Below are 26,251 nucleotides of genomic sequence, written 5' to 3'. Positions count from 1 at the left end.
GGGCTCTTTTCTGGATGCAGGTAGCTTCTTAAAGCTATAAGTGAATTTAATCTCCTATGTTTGAGGCTCTTGCTTTGTCAAGCATGCACCCGCCTTTCTGCTCTAGGGCAGGGCTCAGAAATGAGCATCACCTCCCTGGCTGGCGCCAAGGCTGTGAATGCAGATGCTTGGCTGCTTGACGTGTGAAAGAGCTGCCACCATGCGTCCTACTACCTGTCACCTGATGAGGAACAGGAACACCCATAGGGACAGCTGAGAAGTGCTTGTGGTTTCAGGGAGCCTGAGCAGTATGTAGAGACAACACTGCTCCATTCCACTGACCGTCCCTAGAACGTAGCTCAGGTTGGCTGTAGCCAGCATGTGTGTTACCTATGCTTACTACACATATGTGTGATTGCTGAGCAGTGCTGTTAGCTGCAAGTTGCAGTTTTTATCTGAGTTTGTTATAAACTACCATGTGGCTGTAAGGATCTTACTTGACTAACCTGTTCACCTGTGTGTGGTCTGGACAAGGTCCCTACCCACTAATGCAGTAATGGGCATTGCTTAAATGGTGAGCTGATATGTCATTTTCTGTGCTTTGGTTATAAAAGTAACAAAGTGGTAAATCAAATTGATATTCTTTGAGCTACACTTAACCTTATTTGTACGTTGAGTCTAACTAAAAATGTTGAAGCAAGAAGCAGCGACACAATGCCTTCTTCCTGTGGTCTGTTCCTTATTGGTGTGGAAGGATTTCAAAAGGGAGTGGGGCTACATTTCTGTTACCCCATCATTTATTATCGCAGCATCTACTGCTGCTATTTTTTTATGCCCAGTTCTTTCATCTCCACTTAACTTCATGAATGATGGTGTGTATGTGTAAATGTGAATACAGTTTTAAATGTGGGTATGTATGTGTATTTTAAAAACTATTCTAGAAACCACTCTATGTACATCTACTCTCAGCTCCTAGAGCAAAGCTCTAGCTTTAGGGTTGCGAGTTCAAAAATGGATTTTAATATACCGAGTTTTTTTGAAAACCATTTGGAAATTTTTCTATTCCTTACTTGGTGGGACTCCAGTTCATATATAGTATTAACATAAAACTCTCCACCCTGTTTTGAAGTATTTTTGTGCTGCGATTATTACTCATGTGGGGCCAACCATCCAATTCAGCAAATGTTTGCAGATTATGCAGAGTTTTGTCAAGAGGCATTGTGTGAAGGGCTGAGAGGTGCAGAGACAGCTCTTGAGGCACTCAAAATGTACAGATCTAGGACTTGTACCTTTGTATATCCATCTGACAGTGCAAAAGCAACTGCAAGCAGGTTTAAAATGTACACCCTGCGTTTGCTTTCTTGCAGCAAAAACCCTTAAGGATTTGTAGCATAAACTCTTACAGAAGGTATAAAACCCAAAATCAACATTCAAAGTTTGGTTAGAGCAGCTATCCAGTGTACAAACTTAAAGAGCCAGGTATGAGAATGAGGTCATCTAATTAACTGCCCCATTTTGCAGATGAGGAGACTGAGGCCTTTTACTTTATAAGCTCTTAGTGTTATCTCATTTCTCCTTTTGGTTCCCATTTCCCTAATGATGTCAAACATCTTTTCAAGTGCGATTGGACACTTATATATCTTCTCTGGAGAAATGTCTATTCAAATCCTTTGCCCATTTTTTATTGGGTGGATGTCATAGGCACTTGGAAGCACAGAGTGAAAGATCTCTTAAACTTTTCTAACAAATTATTCTGTAGAGTCAGTACTGAGTCACTTTCAAAAAAGAAGTAGTAATAGTAACTAATATCTATACAATTTTGTAATTTACCAAGTGGTTTTAAATATTCTGTTTCTGATAATAGCATCCTCCCAATACCCTGAGAGGTAATTATCATTATCCCCTATTTTAAGCAGAAGAATAAACAGACTCTAGGGTAAGATTTTGCATTTACAGGTAATTTCCTGGGGAAATGACCCATAGCTTTTATTGGGTTACCAAAGGAGTATCCCAAAAGAGTAAAGAGCAACCATTCTAGGGCTTAGCTTCTTCCATAAAATCACAGGCATGCATGGGATTAAACAGCATGATGCTATTACTACTCTCCTGCACTGTCGCCAGGGCCAAGGTATTGGATACTTATTTTATGCTACTGGAAGGGGCCATGCTCCTGAATGGGGTACCCAGTCTTGCATTGCTGGACATTTAACATTCCTGATCCCTACCTATTAATTGCCAGATTTGATAATCAACAAGTCCTTAGTATGGGTGCATGTTACTGTCATTTCCAAATATTTCTTGATACTGTTTTTATAATATTGGATACATATTTTACGTATAATTATTATGTAAATAATAATGTACAAGTACAAGTTTTACATGTACAAGTTCCCAGTGGCTCCAACATCAGGATAGGAAAGTCTAGGATTGCTACCAAATGCTTTATTCCTGTTAACTAGAAAAATATTGCTATTAGCTATCTCTCAAATAGCATTTTCCAGCTTAGAAAGTGCTTTTACTTGTATTTGTCTTTACAGTCACCTTAGGTGTTAAGCTAAATAAGGCAGTTGCTATTGTTTCTGTATGAAAGATGAGCCCACAGAAGCTTAGAGAAGTTTTCTGGATTTGTTCAGGATCAGACAGATGGAACTGAAGTTGAATTTAATTTTTCTAAATCTTTAGCCATATCTTTTAAATTTTAGTGTAAAAATTATGTGAGGTGGTTATTTTTAAGTGCAGCCTGGGCCTCTCTTCCCGTAAGGCTCTGATTCTGTAGTTCTGGGTAAGGCCTAAGAAACTGCCTTTCCAATAAGCATCCTGAACTGTGATGCTCCAGATGGCCTGGGAACCATACTTTGAGAAAGACCACACAACCCTGAATGTTTAAAAACACAGAATCTGGTCTCAGGTCTTCATTCTAAGGCTGATGGGAAATCTGCAGAGGCAGACATGATCATATTTGTGTTTCAGAAAGATCACTCTGACTGTTGTATGGAAGATGGAGTGGAGAGGGACATAACTGAGGAGAGGGAGACCATTTGGTCACTTTCTACCCAAGAGTGAAACAACTGTGGTCTAGATTATTAGATGGTAACAGCGATGGGCCAAAGTAAATGGATTCAAGAGAAATTAAAAGGTTTGGCCTGACAAGACTTGGTGATTTAATAGGATGAGGACAATCAAGGATTTGCAGAAGTCAAGGTTGACTCCTGCGTCGTAGGCTTAGGCAAGTGATGAGGAGCACAGGAAGAAGAGGAGGGATTAAGGAGATGCTGCAGTGTAGGGCTTGTCATGTAATAGCTGTTTGCACATGTGTTGGTGCATTGGCTCTGCCTCCTTTCCACAGTTCCGTGGAGGTAAGATGATACTACTGTAGGAGCCCTAGTATGGTCCCTGTAGACTTGAGCTTTTTGGAGGAATTCTATTCCCCATTTTATGGAGCCAGGCAATTCCTTCTGTTTCAGGAGCATTCCTTCGATTGATATAGTAAGAGGTATCATCAAGTAATCAGCAGTGCTCTGAAATGGTGGAGAGGCCAGATTTTGAGGTTGGAATTTCAATAGTTAGCCAAGAGACAGGATAGCTGGCTTGAGAAGGAATAGGGCTAAAAGTCATCGCTAACATCTTCTTATCAAATAGAATTTAAGAATGAGATTATCTGACTCAACAAAGAGCCCTAATCACAAGGGTGTGAGTATTTTACCATAATTTTATTTGGGTTCTCATTTTGTCAGAAGAGGATGGTGAAACCCAGAGAGGTGAATCATAGTAGATAGAGCTGGGGATAGAATCTGGGGGTCAGAGCTATGTCTGGTGTCCCAGACTGCTGACCGTTCGGATTGGTAAGGGTCCTCGTCCTCAGGTCATATGAGTTTTGTTACAACCCTGTTGGATGCCAAAGCATACTTGTGCTCATAATGCAATTGAACAATTTTGGCACTTTCTGTTAAATTGGATTGACCATCATGTTGGCTTATGGGTTAGCATGACATACAGACCAGCCCAAGTCTTTTCTGTGTAAAATGGACATTTTGGTTATTTAGATTCTGCGTCCTGCAGAGTAGAGCTCTCGAAGTCTGCTGCTCTCAGGTGCCAGTGGTTGCCACATGCCACTTTAGAATCAGTTGTGGTGTCAGCTTCATAGTCACCATCAGTTATGGTTTGCTACTTTGTTTGTCATGGCATCCTGGTATAAGGTAAAAATTTCAACAAAAAGGCTATATACATTAAAAAGAAATAACTCACCACTACCACCACCAAACAAAAGAAAATATACCTTCAACCATAGCAACACCAAAATCTCAAGCTTTGGAATTAATGAGGGATTTCAGGTGTTAACAAAAAAATAATCACTTGTCATAGAACTTGCTGAAGCCACAATTGTTTAAGCAGGTTAGTGACAACTAACAAGGACCTTGCTTAGGATTGAGTAACTGGAACCATTCGCACCTCTCCTGGGTCCCCCAACTTGTCATCTGTGTTAATGAAAATATCGAGACCATGGATCTTGAGTAGCCCGAGACCACAGTTGTATTTGCATTTTCAGCATGAGAGTGCCTTTTATGTTGATTCTAAGTGGGACCAGATGGGGTCTGTGAGGTAGCTTTGGTACTATTTCATAAATACAGCATCACTTGGTTCTAAATTGAAATCATGAGTAAGGGTGGCTAATGTTTGCCCTCAGCTCTTCTAGTAGACTAGATTCCTTTCTGTGTCCAAATGGAAGCCATCGCTAGTTCAGTGATGGGTGACCAGAGATGCAGTAATCTGGTCACTTGGACAGTTAGATGCTGAACTATCATATGACATTCTATTTGCATTGCACAGTTGCTACTGTCTGGGCAAAGGAAATCAGGATTCATTGTGCCGTTGCGTCCGTGGTGTGAGTCAGCTGGCTGTTTGTTGAGCAGCCCGTCGTGCAGGCTTTTACAGTAACATTCTGGTAAAAATGGGCTCTCTATACAGCATCTCTCCAGCTGTTACCCACTGTGAAGTTTAATGTTAAATCAGAAGAGCAAGGAAATTGAGATGGAAAAGCTCTGTACTTGGTTTCTGCCAAAGTGTTGCTGTGCATGCAGAGCCATGTTTGACACTGCTTCTGAAGACCCTTTTAATTAAAGCCCCACCCAGTGAATTGGGGGTGAAATTTCACCCTGCCTCTGAAAGTCTGACTGCAAGGCTGAATGTGGAGAGCACAGAAAAATGTTAAGAATGAGGACTACTTATTTATCACTCTACTGTTTCATTGCTAAGTTGTTTTTACTCTATTTAAAAATGTGTGGATCTTCATTTCAATTAGAATTTTTTCTCCAAATTAGCATAGGACTATGAAAACAAAGTGGATACTTACATATTAAATAGTATACAGATTCTGATCCTTGATGATTGTTTGAAATACAGCCAAATGGAGTTAAATACCATCAGTAGGTCTAAAATACCATATTTTATGGTAAAAATACCATAAAAATACCTTATTTTTTATGGTATTTTATACATTTTTGTTTCTTTTTTGATAAACGATTACCTGCATTTTGCCTAGAATTCTTCTACCACCAGCCCTAAAAAGGAATTCTTTGGAATCATTTCCTTATTAACTTCCTGCTTTTATTAAAATTTTAAATTTCCAAACTATACAAAACACAAAAATGCAAATTAGCTGGGTTTTTTTGTTTTTGTTTTTGATTTTTTGGTATAACGTAAATCATCTGAATCTGCTGCTTGTTTGAGGGCCTGTTTTTTTTTTTTTTTTTTTTTAATTCCTGATCATTTGTTCTCAGGTCGGAGCACAAACTTGCATGTCTGAATAGAGGTGGAGAGAATATTTTGCATTCAAAATATACCCACTTGAAAATTGGAGATTATTAAGGAAATGACAGGCCTGGAACTATTAGAAACATGAATGTTAGACCTAAAGTGGTATAACCCCTATATATGTTTATTTTTGTACAGCTAGCAATTGTGAAGAGTTTTTTTTTTTTTTCCTACAGCAGTCTGAACGGGTGTGTTGAAGTACTTGGAAACTGCTGCAATAAAAGCCTGTTCTGTTAATCATCGTGCACCAGAATAGAGGGAACAGAAAAGAGTTCACTGGCAAATATTAAAGAGAAATTGGGCCTCCTTTCATGTGCTTGAGCAGAACTGCCTTAGAGATAGCTGGAGAGCTCCTCATTCTGGGACCTTCTGGCCTCAGGTGATAGGAGGGGCGCTTTCTCTGTAGTTCAGTAACTGTCTTCATCAGCAGCATTTGGTAAGCACCCGTTGCCTGGCACTGTTAAGAGCTCTTTTTACAGACGCATGCTGTCTTCCCAGCTCTCTGGGTTTGCTGCAAGGTCTCAGGCCCTCTATTTTATCTTCTGTACTCACTTATTTAGGTATCAGTTCGATTTTTGTTGTTTGCCATCTCTTTGTGTGCACTGTGGGTTGATCTCATCTATTTCTTCAACTATTTTTATTTCTTCTGGTTTTTGGCAGGCCTCCCTCTAAAAGGAACAGGCTGTCTGTGTAGGTTAAAGTTGTGGCTCCAGAACTAGACCACCTGGGTGCATATCCAGTTTCATCCTCAGCATTTAGTGACCCTCAGCTCCTCTTTACCTCATTTTTCCATCTACAAAGTGGAGGCGATGGTAGAGCCCACTTCCTAAGGCTGTTGGAAGGATCCAAAGAGATGAAGCAGGAAAACACGATAGTCCCTGGGGCATAGTATGCACTTAACACACTTAGTAAATGTTAGCCTTTTGGTTTTTTCCCAAAAATCCTGTTATCGAAATTTCCCAGATTTATATTTCTACTATCCCTCTAGGTTTCTTTTGTGTGTAGCTTAACTTTTGTTTATAACTTAAACTCACTTTCACTCCAAGTTTCTCATCATGGTCAACCTCCTCTTTCCCTGTAAGTATTTTCCTTTGTGGTAGATTCTGGTGGATTCTAACTCCCCCATCATCCAAGATAAGAATTCTTTGAGATATATCTTGATCCATTTTTATACTCAAGTTATCATCAAAACTGTTTTTAAAATCTCTTTTCCTGTTATCTGTCCAAACTCCTTAAGGTCCCCTTCCTTATGATTTTGCCCAAGACGTCATAAGTTAGTATCTGTGTTTTTAAATCAGACATACCTTAATGTGGATCTTAGCTACTTCTTAGCTGTGTGACTTTGGCCTAGTTACTTAACCTCTCTGAGCTCCTGGTGCTTCTGTATCAAATGAAGATGATAATTATTACTTCGGAGGATTATTGTGAGGTTTAAATGAAAGGCTGTCTTTGAAGTTCTTGGCATAGCCCCTGGCCCGTAGCAAGTGTTTGCGCATTCAGCTGTTCTTGTTCTCCCCCTGTCTGATGTTCACCTTTGTTTTCCTGTGGCTAGTGCAGAATGACTCAGCAGAACTGCTCTTCCATGTTGGAAGGGACTTCAGAGGTTTGTGAACCTTTCACCTGGGCAAAAATCAAAGCTATCGTTTATTAAATGCCTGTCATGCATGACCTCTAGTTTTTACAACTGGTCCTGTAGGTGTTGGTGTGCCTGTTTTGCAGAGGAGGACCCGAGGCTATGAGATGCAAACACAGTCATCTGATCTCTCCCAGGTGGTAATGTCGTGACTGCTATTTGAACTCCACCTATTTCTCTACCTATTTACTTGTTTATCCATTCTGGTCCCCTTCGTTTTGGCAATGAATATTATTTTACATATGCTATCTTTCATGTGTCCTAAAAGCTCTCTCAGTTTTATTCCTTCTGGGTTCAGATCTAGGAATGATCAGTCTCTTGGTAACCCTTAGTATACATTAGGTTTTCCTTAAATAACTTTTGAGGTGCCAACCGAGTGCTTTGATTTTAAGTCACTCTGCCATGAATAGTGAGCCTTGGCATTTATTTCAAAGATCACACATTCTTGAATTAAACATTTGTGGAGTTACCTATGTGTTAGCTTCCACTGGCCTCCTGATTTGTTTTTGTTTTTCTTCTCCTCAGTCTCTAGGGGCTGTGGGAAAGAGAGCAAAAAGTGAGCAAGGCCAAGAGAAGGCCTTTGAGATTTGGTTTCTCTCCTCCATGGTCTCTGCAACGGTTGGTAAAACAGTCCCAGCTGGTGCTCTGGGTGCATAGAAAGCTTTTGCCTTAATGGGAGACTTAGGAATTTTACTGTTTTCACATGAAGATAGGCAACAACAAAATATGGAGCATTAAGAGTAACTTAAAATCAAAATGGGTTTTTATGTTTCCACAGCTCTGAAGATTTCTAAGTGTCAGATATATTTTTTGACCAAATTCCTGACAGCCTTGGCTGGGGCTCTCCATGCAGAATAGTGAAGTATTAAGAGCATTGTCAAGTGGGTGGAACAGCCTGGATTTGAATTTCAGCGTTGCTGCTTCCTGTCAGTGAGATCTTAGTTTCCTCAACTGCTACAGTGAGGTTAATAGTAGTACCTACCTCATAGGGTTTCTGTGAGCATTAAACATATGAAATGCTTTAGAACAGCTCACTCAATGCTGTTATCATGATTGTTGCATTTGTTGAGGTAATAGTTTCATTTCTTCACCCAAAAGAAGAAACAGGACATAAACAGATGTTCTTCAGAAGGCAACCCACAACTTCAGTAAGCTCCTTTTAAAGGTGGGGAACCACCTATCTACATGTGTTCATGCTCTCCTACTATTTAGAGAACAACATAGATCTAGCTTCCTGTTCTTCATGGAATTGATAATGTCCGCAATCTTTAAGAGCTGTTGGAAGTGTATTCTCAAGTTGCTCGTCATCAGTTTTGGAAGAGCTTTCTTATTCCGTGATGGAGGGATCCTTGCTAATAAGTGTTAAATCGTGGAAGTGTAGACACAGGGATGTGTAGTGATGCTGTCCTCTGTCCTTCACAGGTGCATCCCCTGTCCTTCACAGGTGCATCCCCTGTCCTTCAGTGTGAGCACTGGCCCCCACTCTGACATCCACTGCCCAATTTTGCACTATAGACAGACTGGTCTTAACTTTCTTGCTTCCTGCTTTCTGAGAACATGGGGTGGCTGGGGAAAGCAATGTTGTTTTTGGTGTAATGGTCTGAGGATCCCCAAGACTTCATTTGAGTTATAAACTAAATAGCTGAACATACTTCAACTGTTGTTGAGAGTAATCTTGTCTTAGGATAGCTTTAGCAGTGGGTCTGGCAATTCAAAGGAGACTGTGTTCATTTACTTTCAATTGAATACATGCTGTGGTTATTTTTCACTACAGGGTGTTTAAGAGTTGCTTTCCTCTTGAATTGGAGGCACTCATACAGAGATCCCCTTCTTGTTCAGTAGGTCATGATTTGTTCATCCAGTAGGTTTTATAGAATACCTGTCACTGATGATAATGTCTGTGGTTAAGTGAGTGTCTACTATATCTAAAGCATTCCATTCTGCCCAGTGGCATAAATGGGAGAGACATAAATAGGACATAATGTCTTTTCCCTGGCAAGGTAGGAGGAAAGACAGGGATGAAATCAGCTGTTTATAATGATTATATGATGGAATAAACAAGTCTTATAATTGAAGTTCAGCCAGGGACCACATAAAACAGATAAGTTGCTTTCAGTTATGAGGTCTAGTTATATTTACCTAAGTGGTGGCATTTGAGCTATACCTGGAGGAAGTAGTATTAGGAGCTAGAGAAAGGGGCAGCAGTCTATGCTAGGTGATGGAAGAGGGTGGGCAAAAGCCCAGGTGTGTGGGTGGTCTGGCAGGGCTAGGCATAGGGATAGAGACCAGGCCCAGAGTGCCCTGCTTGAAAGATGGGTCTTTATGATGAAGGGTCATTGGGGCATTCTGCAGAGGGAGAGACAAGTCAGATCTGTCTGAAAGGTAACTTTTGATGCATGCAAGGTGTGGTGTAGAGGTCAAAGCAGCTCAGACTGACAGTAAGGGCCATGATGATAATATAGGCGAGGACTGTGGAGGGCTGGACCAGTAGCATCAGAAGTAAAAAGGAAAAGATGCATCTGAGTGAACCCTCAGAGGCCCAAGGGATGTGATTTGGTAACTGGTTTACTCTGGGGGAGAGGAAGCTTGAAGAATTGAAAATGACAGCTTTCTAGGCAAGTGACAAGAAAAACAACATGCCAATAATTAAGCTTTGAACATAGGTGAGGGATTAGGCTTGATCAATGGGCGGGGGGTGTACAATAGTGAGCTCAGTGATGTATGACTTTGTGGCCTTTACAAGAGACCCACATGAACATATTCTCTGAGTGGTTAGAAATTCTGGTCCAGCCGACAGGAGTGAGATGGATAGGAATGAGATTTGGATGTGGAAGTCAAGCCTTAGCTTTTAAGAAATCCTTGAGGACTTGGTGGGGAGGGAGCACTTTGCCTAGGAGAGGAGAGTGAGAAGACGTGAAGACAGAGGACTTACAGATACCTCCCATACGAGGAGCAGGTGGAGGAGGCTCCAGAAAGATTAGGGTCCCAGAACAGAGTTTCAACAGCGGCAGGCTAGATCAAAACTGGCAGATGCTATAACTGAGAAGAGGATTTTGGATTGGATAAGAACTCTGATTCTTAATATTAAATATCTTATCTTCCACATGTTTAAAATGTATACATTTTCAGTCTACACAATAGTAGAGAGAAAAGTGTAATGATCCACCATGAGCCCATTATCCAACTTCAATTATTATCACTATTTTATCAATCTTCTTTTATCTCCTCACCTTTCTGGGGGAAGGAGAGAGAGATAGTATACTTTAAAGCAGTATCAGCCGAGCCCGTGGCGCACTTGGTAGAGTGCTGCGCTGGCAGCGCGGCGACGCTCCCGCCGCGGGTTCGGATCCTATATAGGACTGACCGGTGCACTCACTGGCTGAGTGCCGGTCACGAAAAAAAAAAAAAAAAAATGATGCCTGGAGGATCTGACCTCTGCTGGCACGGCCAGGAGGCAGAGCTGGGCCAGGGAGGGAGGGACTCTTGGACTTGGCTTTGCCCTGCAACCAAAGGCTAAAGCAGTATCAGACTTACATCATTTCTCTCATATTTTAGTTTGCACTCATTCATAAGGACAACTAATTTTTACACAATGATAAGTCATTATTTCACCAAAGTTAAAAAAAAAAAAGTAATTCCTTGATATCATCTAATAAAACCTCATTTCATTTAAATAATGTGAAGTCCTTGAGAGCCACATTGGTGATGCTTTTAATTGCATAGAGATTATCTCTTACTCTAAAGGCCATTTGGGAAATGGGCAGAGTGTCATGAGGAAGATAATAAAATGCTCTCTGCAAAAGGGATGCTCCTCCTGTATGACACACGATGAGTTTAGAGGGGAGGCTCTGTTTAATTTTGTGTATACACTTATCCCCTGGGAATAGCAACAGAGATCTGCAATTGGATTTTTTGTCTTTTGAGCATATGAATTAAACATATATGCAAAGGTACTGCCACAGCTTTGTTGCCTCTGACCCACGTACCATCCAGCTGTTTATACTAGAGCAGCAGTCTTCAACCAGGACATACGGCCCTGCCTGGAAACACTTTTGATCATCATGACCTTGGGGAAGGGGCTATTGGTGTCTAGAGGGAAGAGGTAAGGATGTAGAGGTCAGCCCTCATAACAAAGATTTAACCTGTCCAAAATGCCAGTAGTGCCCTGCTGAGAAACCCTGTGTTAGAGGAATAGCATATTCTAGAGGAGAACTGCTCTTTCTCATCTGTTGTTACATCACATGTTTGTGCACCAAGTTGCAGTAAGGAATTTTTCTCTTTTCTTTGGAGAAAGGTTAGTGTCCCTGTAGGCATTTTTCCTTTGATCATCTGTACCACCTAAGCTGGGTTTGGCCAGATCTTTGAACCTACCAAACTTCATTCCAGTTTTCCATTTTCTTTGTGTTCTTCGACTCTAGCAGAGCACAGACGTGATTTGGTTTCTTTGGGTAGAGATTTAAGATGAAGTGTACTTTCTCAAGACATGTTCCCTGGTCTAAGCAAAGTTCTCTCTCAGAAGGAGACAGTTGCTTGAGGGCACTAAATAAGCAGGTGAGGGTTTGTTTAATCAAAAAGTGATCCATATTTCTTCAGCCTGATTTGAAAATGAGCAGTCATTTGTAGTAATTAAGCAAAAAACATAATTAAATATTTTACCTTCTTTATTTGTAGGAAATACAATTGGAGCATGCAAAGCAAGCCTTTGTGCAACGAGACAATGCCAGGACCGGAAGAGTCACAGCCATTGACTTCCGAGACATCATGGTCACCATCCGCCCCCATGTCTTGACACCTTTTGTAGAAGAATGTCTAGTAGCTGTAAGTTATAACTTGCCCCAGTGAATCGGTTTATTCTATTTGGTTTAAGCTCAGTAAATAAGGAATTGTAGAAACAATTCTTATCAGTTATGTAAAGTTTTTTCTGTTTAAAACACTAACATTTTCTTAATGTGATTGTATACATTACCAAACTTACAAGTAATGAGTAAGTTTTGGCTAGTTTTAGTGGGCGGGTTAATTTGTTGTCTGAATAATATGGGACATCTTAGAGAAATGTATTATTAACTGGCTAAAGAAAAAAAGGAAAAACAAATTTGTGATCCCATTTAATTTTGCTTTATATTTCGGGTATTTTAGATGCTGATCTTGGCTGATTTTGTTTATCTATTCTCCAAAGCTCTCCCCCCAGCCCCACCCAAAAAAGAAAAGAAAAATAGTGCTCATGTACATTGCTTGTTAGAGTAGTTGACAGGACAGAAACTCCAAGCCTTAGATCCAGTCATTCATTCACCATGTGTGTTGAGGCTACAATGGCACAGGTGATGGCATAGCCCTGGGGTTTGTCATGGAGCTTCCATCCCGTGGGTGTCCTGCAACAGTCTGCGGTGGTGTTTCTCAAGCTTTGGTCATGAAACATCAGATTCACCAGGGATAAGCATTAAAAATACAGATTTTGAGGTCTCTTCTAGGCCTATGGTTCACCATCTATACGTGGTGAGTATTTTCACCATCATCTGGGTTTCCCACAATGCTTACCATAGGCAGGGAATCCTCAGGGTAGCGCTTCGACTTTCTTTTTTTTCCCCTGGAGACATGGCATTCTGACAAGACCTTTTCCTCTCTGGCACTGTGTTAACCTAACTCCTTTTCTTGGACCCCTTCTCTACTCCATACTAAACTCTCATGTCAGCTATTTTAAATGATTACTAAGTGAAGATTTATGTGGTTGTTACCTTATAAAGAAGTGCTTTCCTAATAAAAATATTTTGCCTTGTTAGGGAAGGATAGAATTTGAAACCCCAAACTGAAGTTCATTCATAATGGACATGCTGTCTGTTTGCCTTGTCCCCCATGGAGAAATATGGTATCTTAAAAATTACAATTATCAGAATTCTGACCATCAAAGCATATGACATCTCATAATTTTACCATAATATGCTTGTTTGCTAGAAATCCCACCAATGTAAAGTCTGTACTTAAATGATTATTTATTGCTAGCTGTAAGTAACATGACAAGTTTTGATATTAATGTTAGATCAACCACTTCTCATAGTATGTTTGCATTGATATAGTTTTCCATGTATAAGCACACGCATGTGTGTAATATAGTTTTGCATGTATAGCCTTCAAGATATGCTCATTAGATGAAATAAACCAACTTATAAAACATTTCCAATTGAAATTTGATCTCTGTAAATTACTCCTGATCCTGGTATAGTCCTACACATGTATTTATTTAGTCTTCTAGGAGTTGTATGTGGAGAGAACAAGTTCTGGTCATGATTAGTTGCAGCTACTTCTAAAAATCATTTATAGATTTTTTTTTTTAATGTAAAAGAAAAAATACTTATGGCCATTTTTTCTTATACATGAATTCTGAATTACTTCTAAACTAGGATTAGATATACGTACTTCTGACTTCTTCATCTATAAATATTTTGTTTATTTTTCTTTTTTTCTTACTTTTAACTTACTTGAGGCTGCTGGAGGTACCACATCCCATCAAGTTAGTTTCTCCTATTTTAATGGATTTAATTCGCTCCTTAACAACATGGAACTCATTAGAAAGATCTACAGCACTCTGGCTGGCAACAGGAAAGATGTAGAGGTGACTAAGGGTGAGTGAGAATATATCTGAAATCTTTTCTGCAGGTATCTTGGTGTATTATTAGGCAGAAGAAGGCAACCAGGAGTTTATATTATAGATTTTTCTGTTCCATTGACACATATTAACCATTGTGTGTTCTCCATCCTTTGATCAGACAAACAAAAGCAAGCAAAACAATCTTCAAGTTTTAAATAAACTGACGACAGCCTTTGAATGAGGAAAAAATGTAAAGTTCTTAAATGTGTTCAAATCATGCTAGAATTTCAGCTGAATTGGCAGCCTCTAAAGTGACCTTCAGAAGTGTATGAGAGGCTGGCTGGTTGGCTCAGTTGGTTAGAGCACAGCCTTGTAACACCAAGGTCGAGGTTTCAGATCTCCATACCAGCCAACTACCCCCCAAAAAATAAATGAATAGAAGTATATGAGAAATTCCATAAATTTGTATTGGTGACAATGTAAGTTGATCTATAAACTTGGAATAAGATATTTTTTAGCATTTTAATTTTTTTTTTAAACAGTGAATTCCCTTAGGAATTTCATAGCTTCATTAATATAACCTATTGGGACCTTATGCATGTGAAGTTTCATAAATGCTTCCTTGTTTTCCCTTACCTGCAATTTGCATCCTGTGTCATTTATTCGAAGGCTTCAGATGGCGCCAAGCTTTTAAACTAAATGTTAAAATATTTTGCATACTCTTTCCAAATGAATGAAAGAACTGCAAAAATTCTTACCCTATTTGGTTTGACTTAAATTCTATGACTGATGACAATAAAGTTTTGTGATGTTCACTCGTTCCAGTGCCTTGAGTAAATGCTGAATTTAGTGGCTATTCCTTCTTGAATCTCTCCCTTTTAACTCTTTTTCCATGCAGAGGAGTTTGTTCTGGCAGCTCAGAGATTTGGTCAAGTTACACCCATGGAAGTTGACATCTTGTTTCAGTTAGCAGATTTATATGAGCCAAGGGGGTAAGTTGGCTTTTTTTTTCTTTTTTTTTTTTTAGTTAGCTTAATAAAAGGTTAAGAGGTGGGGGTAGGCATAGGGCAGCCATCAGGAGGGAAAAAAGCCAAATTAAAGGTGAGGCTGAAATATTGGAAATGAAAAAAAGGAACATTTTGAAATTCCATAATGCAAATTGTACTAAATTGGTGGTGTTATTGTTGCTTGTGTTTTTTTCTCCAGACGTATGACATTAGCAGACATTGAGCGAATCGCTCCTCTGGAAGAGGGAACTCTGCCCTTCCACTTGGCTGAGGCCCAGAGGCAGGTGAGCTAAGAGGGGCAGCCCTTGTTCCTGGGGTTTCTTTGGTAGGTTACCTCAACCCTTTTCCGCTTACAGTTACCTTTTTGGCATTGCTATCTGACTTATCATTTTTCCATTTTGTACCCAAAATCCAGACAATTTCCAAAGACTGAAAAATTACTTAGGTGTTCTTCTGATGAACAGATATTTAGCATTTGTTTATCTCTTTCAAAAATAGGGTGATTTCCTACCTGCACTGGAAGTCTAACACTGCAAGAACACATAGAAGACCTTTCTTCTTTCTTCCCTAGATCTGGTGTTGAGAGATGTGGGGAAGGCATCCTGTGTTGGTGTCCCTGTCCCCATCAGCAGTTGTGCACTGCCAAACGAAAGCCGGCTTTTGCTGCCTGGAGAGGCACTTCGTCAGCGCATTGTCTAACTGTCGTGCCTTCCGTTTTTCTCAAAATGAGATAATTTTGTTTAGTCTGGAGTCATAGTTGAAGGCTTTGAGACCTATTTTCTCTGTGAAAGGATTCATAAGTTAAGTGGAAACAATTTTAAGAATGCTAAATTTTATTTTCTGGTTAACAGAAACCAATCTCTTGAAGTTGAAGGAGTCAGAAACTTAAGACAGGGACCTCTTCATTTACCTCTTGCTCAGCCTTCTATAGATCAGGATTAGAGAAGAAAAGCCTTCATAGCGTGTGTTGTGCTTACACAGTGTTTGTAAAATAAATCCACTCACAGACGAGCGTCGTTTTTAGAAAAATACCTCCTTAGGCAAAGCCATCTCTGAATCCTGTGAGACTTAACAGTTTTTGGCACGGAGCTCTGGGTTTGTACAGAGACGCCAGTTTGACCACAATGGGTTGATGCAGGCTACATTTTTAGGACTATCAGGCCTCGAGCCAGTACCCCCTCCTTTGAGCTCTTTCCCACCCCGAATGCAGTGGTGAGTTTTGTGTGCAGCATGGAAGTCAAAGTACTGGGTGTGTGCTCAGTAAATCCTAACGGGGCACCTCTGAAAAACCAGCTGGCCGTGGTTAAAAGAGGAAGCCGATTTCCCCGAGCGCGGGAGGAAGAGCTTCATAATCACGTGCGAGGTGGAAGCAGTGGTGCGCTCCCCTCCCTTTGATTTTAAACACTGCTTATGAGATGATTATCTCTTTGTCTGGAGGCCACCAGCTATTGTAGAAATTTGAGGATTAAGAAAAGCAGAGGTTTTTTTTTTTTTTTTTTTTTTTTTTTTAGATATCTCCTACTCTCCGGCTGGCAATGGTATCTCCCACCGTTTTTCCTTTATGCCCTTTAGAGCTCTTGAGAGTTTCTGTTGGGTGCTTGTTGATACTGGCCATGAAAGGGTTAGACTGGATTGATGAGATTTACAGCAGGAAATGATTGGCTGCTGCTTAGAGGTTTAGAGCAATTCACAACCGCCTCAGCCTCGCCTGGAATATGCTTTTTATTGCATGAGCCCTGGTGGGCCTGACAAATTCAAACAAGGGAGGTCATCCACCTGTGGGCACAGTGCTGCCTGTTCCAGCTCTGTGCAGCACTCGTAGAGTTTATCCAGGACAGAGGGGTGAAGGAGTGGGAGGCTTCCTTGTCTCATTTCAAGAGCATGTTACATTTCTAGCTTCAGAAAAGTTAAATCTGAATACTCTTTCCAAATGCATGAGATGAATGAAAGAGCTGCAAAAATTCTTACCCTGTTTGGATTAATTTTTTGGATTCATTTATCTTTTAGATGAGGAATTAGTGGTAGTGGTAGGCTCCTTCCCCTCCACCCCCCATTATTTTCAGTGTATTTTTACTCATTATTTTGATGCCAGAACATTTCTAAGTATTATGCATTTATATCCATATAAATAAAATAGTGCTTTTCTTTTGGATGTATCTGTCAAAATGAAGGTGCTATTGATTTTCATCTGTACAGGGATAGAGTTGGAACCAACCCATGGAATTGGCAGAAATGTTTTACACTGTTTCAGATGCCTATTTCTATGTAAAGCTATTCTCAGTGAAATGACTTTGAAGGAGATTCCAAATGATCTCATTGTATTAAAATTGTGTTATGTTGACAGCAACTAAAATTCAGTGGGTTGATAGCTGGGGTTGGTGATTATTTTCATTGTTCACTGATTTTAATTATTATGGATTTTGAAAAACAAATTTTGCTGAATGTATTTATTCATTCAACAGGTATTTATTAAGCACTGACTATATGCCACCCTCATTTGACAACTCTGTGTGACATAAAATTACTATTTTATTTATTCAGGCAGAGAAGTACAATACTCTGAAATGTTTTGGCTTCAAAAACACTGTAAGGAAAATAGGTCAAAAGAACAACAAAACAACTGACTGACCTGAAGTATGAATTTAGAAAAATGGACAAAAAAGAGGAACAAAGTAACAATCAGCTGTAACACAACTACCTAGTTATAGCCACTGTAAACATTTTGAATATCTCTGGATTGTGAGGATGCCAAAGTGTTAGTATATACACCCACAAATAATTTTAATTAAAAATGATATCATATTGTGCGGTCTTAAATTATTTTTAAATTACCATGAAATATTTCATTAAAAAGGTTAAAAAAAATCATATAACAAATCCCTGTCTACCCACTATGCTCTTTTTACTCTTTCTTTTATAATACCTTATGAACATTTTTCTTAACATCAGATATTCATTTACAATATCATTTTTAATAGCACACTTTTATTAAAAGTGTTATATTATTATTTTTTAGCCAGTTCTCCATTATTGGATGCTTAGATTATTTGCAGAATTTTTGCTCTTAAAAGAATACTGCTTTTTAACATTCTTGTAGATTGATCCTTGTTTATTTGCATGATTATTTTCAAGCCTAACTTTTTATCAGTAGAATTGTCGGGTCAGTGGTTATGTACTTTTTAAGTGTTTGGTGTATATTACCAAATTTTCCTCAGTTTATACTTGGTTTAATGACAGGTTTGAGAATGCCCTTTTTAATCAACTCTTGCCAGGTTGGGTATTGCCATTCAAAACAAAAACAAAAATACATACAAATGAAAAACCTGCCAATTTGATTGATGAAGAATGATGTCTCATTGATGTATTTAAATTTAAATTTCTTTGATCACTAATGAGAATTGAACATTAGAGAATAGGGTCACAACATTATTTTTGGTGAAGAATGGCTTTGATTATGTTCACATTTGATTTTAAGCATTAACAGCCCTAAAAATCTTTTCATTAATAAGAACTTATGGAATCTAACCCTGTTTTCCTCTTTGACATTTTAGTTGTATGATGGATTTAGAATTCAATTAGTAATTTTTAAAAACAATGCACTCATATTTGTTCTGTCCCCTTTTCTGTCTCCCGGTTTCCTGCTCTCTGATTGCTGTGCACACAAAGCAGAAAGCCTCAGGTGATTCAGCTCGGCCAGTTCTCCTGCAAGTTGCAGAGTCAGCCTACAGGTTTGGTCTGGGTTCTGTTGCTGGAGGTTCGTCATGAATGAGTGCAAAAATTTTCACTTTTATTATTCCTTTTATCTTTTCTTTGATTTTCAACCTAGAAATGTTAAAAGACAAAGCCTTCTTTAGGCTTCCCCCAAGTCAGTTGCCAGTCTGTACCAATGAGCTGAGACATGAGCAAGGGGAACTTTTTTTCCGTAAGTGTATGTGATCAAGGATTTACAAATGGCATTTTTCTCTTACTGATCTGTAGACAGGCTTTCTAAAGACAGGTTAGTAATGAGGTTAACTCTAGTGATGTGCTTTTAATTTAAACTGTCTATGACATCTTTTTATCAGGGATACTTGAATGAAAATCCACAATTGTTAATTAAGGGTATAGAAAGGTAATACTGTTTTTAAATCTGTATATGCAAAATTTGTTCTTTTCCCTCAGTCTTGTCTTTGACTTTAACCAACTCTTCCTTTCCTCCAACTTACTTTAATTCCATATGAAACATTGGCTTTGTTTAATTTCAGCTGTTGGAGCCACTGCCGTATATCCTATTGATCTTGTAAAAACTCGAATGCAAAACCAACGATCAACTGGCTCTTTTGTGGGAGAACTCATGTATAAAAACAGCTTTGACTGTTTTAAGAAAGTACTACGTTATGAAGGCTTCTTTGGACTGTATAGAGGTTAGTGCCATGTGCGAAATTCATGTAAGGTGAAGTAATAGTCAAAGGTTTGCTTTCCCATCTCTGGGTCTGAAATGAATTAGAGACTGCATTAAAATGGAAATACAGCAGATTCTCAATTATCCATGCTAATGGGAGTAGGCTGGTGGCATCTAGAGCATGGCTAATCAAAACAGCACATAATCTGAAAGCCATTTATATTGCTTTGTTGTATGTTTTATTTCTTAAAATAATAAATTATTTTAATAAACATTTTCAGTGAGTTTTTAAAAGGCTTATATTGTTTGTGTTCTGGAAGTACTACATTTACCAGCTAACAGGGAAAGGAATCCTGGGAATGGGACAAAGCCTAGTGGGTGGATTAATGATCCTCCTGGAATATACCACAAAAACATCTGTCCAGCAGGTATTCAAAGGTTCAGTGGAGTCCTCCTTTATTGCCTCTTTCTGACTTAAAGTTGCCCCATCATCTGACTCTGTACCCAACGGAGTTGATTCACACACCACTCTCGCCAGGTAATCCTTCTGCCTCCACCTGCTCCTTTAATCATCTGAGGTTCGTTAAGCAGTGGTAACAGTAGCAGTGTGTGCCATCACTAGTGGAAAAGACCCCACAGACCCTTACTGCTTGTCCATTGGCATTGGTCTTGGGAGATATGACTTGACTTCCCAACTTCTTGTGATTGCCTTCTACAAAGAGGAAAGAAGTGTGCTTGTTGCATCAGTAAAAATATAGCATCACAAGGAGGTTCCAGCTGAGCCACTTTGCCATTTGGCATTTGCAAAGCTGACAGCATCTTCCCTCCGCTCCCCTGCTAGTGCCTGCTCTAGAAGAAAATAGTGTTTAGTACTCTGCTGAAGCAGACTGTGAAACTGGCTGCCACATAAACCCATGCCTCTAGGCCTCTTCTGCCATCTGCTGACTCTAGTCTTCAAATTAAGCACCCAAGTTGAAAAGTGAAAAACATAAACCCTTCTTGAAACCTCTCACGTTAGAGGCTGCAAGGTTTCAAGCTCCAGAGAAGTTCCATTTTGCAGGTTCTGTTGTGTAGGTAGATAACTCCCATCAAAGGCCTTTTGATCTTTTCTCTGCCCTCTTTCCCTTACCCCCTACCTCTCCTTACAATTTGGAAGGTCTTTGACCCCAGGTGATTGATGATGACCCTGCAGGGTCACTGCCTTCCATTTGACATACTTGTCCCTTTTCGTGACAACAATCTTGCAAATGAAATGGCTCCCAACTAGTACAAGGTTAATGTCACAATTCCCACTTTGCAGTGAGTCAGGCAAAGGTGACCACCTTACCTATTCAGATGGGTGGTTTTTTGAAGGGAGAGCTTTGAGCCTCAAGTCTGGCCAGACGTCTGAGCCTTGGCATTGCTTCATAAACTACTTTTATGGGCTTTTCTTGGCATTGGATTAAATGTCAAGAGTGCCTTTAGATTGTGAGAACCCTCTCCAACACTGCTAAATGTCTTTAATTTGTTTGTGTTGACTTGGTTTGTTTTTAATTTTGAGTCCCTTCTCTTTCGTCTTTGCCCATACCTGGCAGGTCTTGATTCTTAGTTATATCTAGATTTCTCTTCTGTGACTTTTCCTTTTGACCCTAGCCATGGACAGAACAGCTTAAAATATACCTGAGTACTGAGTGCTGAGCTAATGTGGGCCATCCCATAAGCCTCTTGCTATTTCAGTTATTGCAACTGTAGGATGGGAGCAACTGCTTCTAACTTCTAAGGGAAGGAGGAGTAAGCTGGCATATTAGATGGAGACAGAGGCCCATTCCAAACACAAAAGAGGAGGTGGCTCTTCCTCCTTTTCCTGGTTTAGAAATAGCCATTTATCTAACCTGCTTTGGGTGCCTGAACCCTAAAGGCGAGGGCTGGAGCTGTCTGTCAAGATGACAAGTAGAGTGTGAATATAAGAAGATTAGTTCCAGGAGTCACCTATGTTTATTTCTCCCTGATTTCTTATCTTCTCTACTAGATTATTTTAAAACAAAAGACTTAATGTAAAACTTTTGTTTAGTTGCATGCTGTAATTTTGATCTTAAGAGCAAAAAGATGATTGACAGTTCAGGTTAAAAAAAGTAATGATTAACAATCTTGCCAAGAAAATGACTTACTCCTATTTTTCATTGATCAGGGACCAGTTCCCTTTAGTTACTTGCACATAATCATTGCATGTAACTGCATATTTGTAAAAGCTTATTATCGGGCAAGAGACAGATCAGATGAAAATGTAGGTAAATCGTGGGAGTCTATTATTATCAATAAAAAAATTGTAATGGAAATAAAAAAGACCTGAAGTATTTGAGACTCAGTATAACCTTTAGGTACATAGTCAAGATAGAGAATACCTGCGTTTAGTTCTTTTTAAATTTCTCAATAAATGTAATTTTATTGTTCAAAAATATTATTCTAGGGGAAAATTAAGTTTAAATTTTGAAAATATAGAATTGCTGCTTCTGCTTTCACCTAGTAATATTTGAGAAGGTGTCATAGTACACCTCTAATTAATAAACATGTTTCATAATATTGAGCATTTTGGGTATTATGGAATTTTGCTTAACGTGTAATTTTTCTCCATCAAGCCATATACAATTGCTAACATTTCCTGAATAGGATAATTTGGGAATGTTGCATAAGTAAGGTCTCATTCCTATTTTAGAATTACTTTTGTGTATACTTCAAAAAAGGTGCTTTTGCAGCATGTGTTCTTATTATAAGGTTAATAAGTATCTCTCTCTGTCACACTTTTTTTTTTTTCTCTTATAACAGGAATACAGGAAGCTGTTTCTGTATTTAAAAGCAGTTCCCCATGGAACTAGAATGAAGGTTATTTTTAAGGAACTCTTAGCATTCCACCACAAGTTGTTTTGCTCCTGCCTTTCTCTGGCAGCTGCCAGCAGCCGCACACAGCCGCACACAGCCCCGGAAGTTATCTGCTAGTAATCAGAGTGTTTGTTTGAACCACTGCCCCTTAGTCCCAAGTAGACTGATACCACAGCAGTAGGGATTGCCAGCCATGTCTTCAGTAGACCTGTGCCTCAGAGAGTCACGAAAAATTTTAATACTGTGAGTTGGTTAGTTCTTACTCTCCACTTCTCTGTGTGGCTCCCTGTTTCTGCAAACCTTCTCTACTACTTTATAAGAGAATGACTAATTTTCCCAGTTTTTTTGTAATTTTTGACATTCTGACCCACAGTCTAAGTCTGTCTGTATTAAGGGAAATAACACCTAGGATAACCCAGATTTCCCTAAAGTCACTTGTAAAAGTCTTCCTCTATTTATTCCATAGTCTGCAGAGTGAATTAATGTGCTCAGGTGTTTGGAATCTTTAATTAATTAACCAACAGCTCCTTTGGTTTGAATGAACCACATGACCAAGTGAGTCAGTCATTGGCCTGCTATAGACTTGGCATATTGAAGAGAAACAATTGATTGGGTAATCATCTGTAATTAAATGCTCTTAGCTTTCCAGGAATAATTAATTTCTACTTTTAAACTTTGCTACACTCTCCTTCCTCAGATGTTTCAGGTGATGAAATGAGCAGCCTCAAAAACTGGAAAAGGTTTTGGAGGACCTTGGGGAAAAGTTATATTCAAGAGAAAGCAGTGTCCATCAGAAATACTTTTTAGAAGATTATTGTTTCTGTTGGTGGGAGAAGCCCTAAAGGAAATCTCCCAGAAAGAGAAATTAGATCATTTCATGCATTAAACTTAATTTGGAGCAGTACTTAATCTTTGAGATAATTGGCAAAAAAATTTTACCAGCCCATTGATCAAAGCTTGCAAAGTTTTAAATGTTTCTATTTCAAGTTGTCTGTGTAGTGCAAAGCAGTCATCTTCCATCCTGGAATGTTCTCAAGGTGACATCTAGAGGATGTTGTGGTGATATCTCAGGAAGTTATTGATACATTTATATTCGGGAAGGAAGTTTTGTCAGGAAGCTACTTTATGCCAGGTCTCTTTCTTATGGCTGATAATGTAGAAGGGAGTATCCAAATTTTGTGGATTCACGGTGAGATTCTTTCTTCTTGCATAATTCTTGTGGATAAAAATAAATTTAAAAATTCTAGAACCAAAATAAAATGATTGAAATTCCCATGACTCTGTTTTGCATTACTTAAGAACACATGCATCTTGGTTGCATCACCTGGTTAATCTGTGAACTGTACTGAGTCATGGGTGTCCATTGGGTAGGTTTCGGTCTTATTTTCTTGTCCAATCTCTGCACATTTTTATTCTCGGGCATTAAGCTGTAAAATGATTGAAAGGCAGATATTTAGTTACAAGAAACCAAACAAGAATGAGCAAAAGACTTGGATGGTTCATGCATTGGATGATAAAGTCTCTAGAAATCTACCGTGACCCATCTGTAGTGAACATGGGGCATTATTATCTGAGACATTTAACAGAAACTTGAAGGTAGATGAGAGCTTTGTTAGAGATTTGAAAGGACTGGACGAGAACACTGATAAACTTAGAAAAGCAGGAAAGATGACAACAAGATGGAATTATACATATCCTAGAAAAGAGAAAGTTAATAAGTGAATCAGTTCCAGACCTCAAGAATGATCAGTTATAACCAGTTACTGTCGTTGCTGATACTGAACATGGAAAACAGATGAAACCTCAGCCGTGGGGAAATAGTATAGGTAGAAGAAAAGATAACTAGGGCCCTGAAAGTTGTCACCTACTAGAGTGAAAAACTGAAAGAGAGAATATGATCCTTCTTCCCAGTAATCTTCACTTCTAGAAAACCCCCAAATAGAGGGATCAGGGGAACTGAATTTTTTCTAGACCATAACCAAGTATCATTTATCTTATGTTTTAGTACTCAGTCTCCAAGGGCATCCTGAGCCACAGCTGTGATAACAGACGGTACTTGAGATTTTGAGTAAAACATGTAACCCTGATAAATAAGCACTTATATCTTCTTTTCTGCCCTCGTCCTCTGCCATTTCTCTAGCTCCACCTTGGGGTAGCAACACAAAGAGCCTGTGGAGAACTTGATTGAAATGAGGACTTTGAAAGGGGGTAGTGTCGCTGACAAGGTGGACCTGCCTCGTGCCCAGGGGCAACATGAGTTGAAAGCAGGCAGACAGGAGGAGGAGGGAGGAAAGAATGCTGGCACAAGAGGAGAGAGAAGGGCATGGAAATAGAAGCAAGAATAAAAGCTATAAGGCAGGGCGCACAGAGTGCCCTTAGCCCCAGAGTGAAGGTTTCATCTGATGATGAAAGCAAGGGGGCTCTCAGGGAAGACGGGGGCAAGTGCACTGGCCTCTACAGTGAGGTCAGGAGGGTAAGAATTTAGCATTGGAGGGAGGGGTTGCCACCCGGTTGACAATGGATAACACAACACTGGGCTGGCTCTGGCTTTAGCTACAGGAATAGGGGTCTCTTATGGATTAATCTCCCTACCATACTCTGCTGCTTGTCTCTGCCTTGCATGCCTTCCCCCCATTTTATGTGCCCTAAGCCACCTTGCTCAGGGCTGGGCTGCCCACTCTTGAATTTGTTTCTGTCTGAACTGAAGCAGCAGTGCTATCTGAGATACCAAGTTGCTTCACTATTAGTGGCTTCTCCGCCTCTGTGCTCCTCCAATGGATAGTAATTAGCATCCTTGTTTTTCCAGTGAGAAACTTAGAGTTCCAAGAATAGCTTACCCAAGATCACTCAGCACGAAAGAGGTGTGGAGCTCGGATTCCAACCCAAGTACACCTCCAAAGCCAGTGCCCAAGGCCGTTTGTTTTACTGCCAGGCCATTAGAAATAATTTGCTTTAGTTAGGCCAGGATTATTAATGAGTTTCTTTCATGGTCCCTTCTAACTGTGAAATTATAGAAATATATCTCTAAAATGTTCTTAAGTAAAGAATAGCACAGCACCCCTCTAATCTAGCACATTGCTCACAGGAACCTTCTTTGGGGATGCTATAGGAAGCTGAAGTTGGAGGCTCCTGATGTGAGCTCAGTTCCCACAACTCTAGCTCAGTTCTCATTGGGTTGCACAAAGGAATGTAGTCCGAGGGTATAGTGTGATTTATATCTCCAACCCATGAAATTTGAAGACAAAATATTGTATAAATACTGTACCCTGTAAATCTTTCCTCGCATTAGCAGCCTTCTGGTAGAGTAATGTTGCCGAGGAAGCATTGCCATATGTGCTGATGGAGCTAAACTAAAAAGAGGAGATTAGAAAACTAACCACACTAATAAATTTCATTTGAGGCAGTTGGAAAATGGACAGCTGTTTTGACAAGTTAGAAACACCACACATCCATCCTCTGTTTCAAATGGTTAAAATGAATTTCTAGGACCCAACAAAAACATCTTATATTAGAAACCTGATTTTTCTGCTGAGTTACCCAGATGTCAGACATATATGCACTTTAAACATAAATGTGATCACAATGAAGTACCTTAACTAGGCTCCCTGCTTTAGTCATTACTGAGCTGTTACCCTTCTTCTTTCTGAGGTCAAGGTACAAGGAGGGTTGTTGGAAGCCCCACCTCTGTGCCTTTTCATTGTCTCACAGATCATGACCTCTCCCAAAGAGGATTTACCCAAGACTAATGGTGTCGAGGCCCACATTAGTGGGTCTTAGAGTGTGACCTGCAGCCACCTTTGTTTTCCTGTGTAGCCGGGTGGTTACTGCAAGAATGGTTCTTATCCACTGCCTTCTTAAGTGCCAACATCTGACCCAGGTCTTAGGAATGGATTTGTATTTTGGTTTTATTCTTACTAAGTTAAAGTTATTCATTTAATATAATGAAACTTGGGGCCTCTGATTATATTACTTGAACCTCCTAATTACTCTTCCTGCCTTGG

General features: G+C 39.5%; 1 protein-coding gene across 1 annotated transcript in view; it reads left to right on the top strand.

Annotated features, from left to right (window-relative positions):
- Positions 1–26,251, top strand: part of SLC25A13 (solute carrier family 25 member 13) — a 192,309-nt gene that overhangs the window by 100,681 nt on the left and 65,377 nt on the right. Inside the window, exons 6-11 of the mRNA XM_063099805.1 lie at positions 12,095–12,241; positions 13,902–14,040; positions 14,905–14,998; positions 15,213–15,297; positions 18,683–18,767; positions 19,258–19,416. Of these exons, the coding sequence (XP_062955875.1) occupies positions 12,095–12,241; positions 13,902–14,040; positions 14,905–14,998; positions 15,213–15,297; positions 18,683–18,767; positions 19,258–19,416 (709 nt within the window). The remainder of the gene's footprint in view (positions 1–12,094; positions 12,242–13,901; positions 14,041–14,904; positions 14,999–15,212; positions 15,298–18,682; positions 18,768–19,257; positions 19,417–26,251) is intronic.

This window comes from Cynocephalus volans, chromosome 6 (assembly GCF_027409185.1).
Source record: "Cynocephalus volans isolate mCynVol1 chromosome 6, mCynVol1.pri, whole genome shotgun sequence".
Lineage (NCBI taxonomy): Eukaryota > Metazoa > Chordata > Mammalia > Dermoptera > Cynocephalidae > Cynocephalus > Cynocephalus volans.
This window is presented reverse-complemented; position numbering and strand designations above follow the sequence as displayed.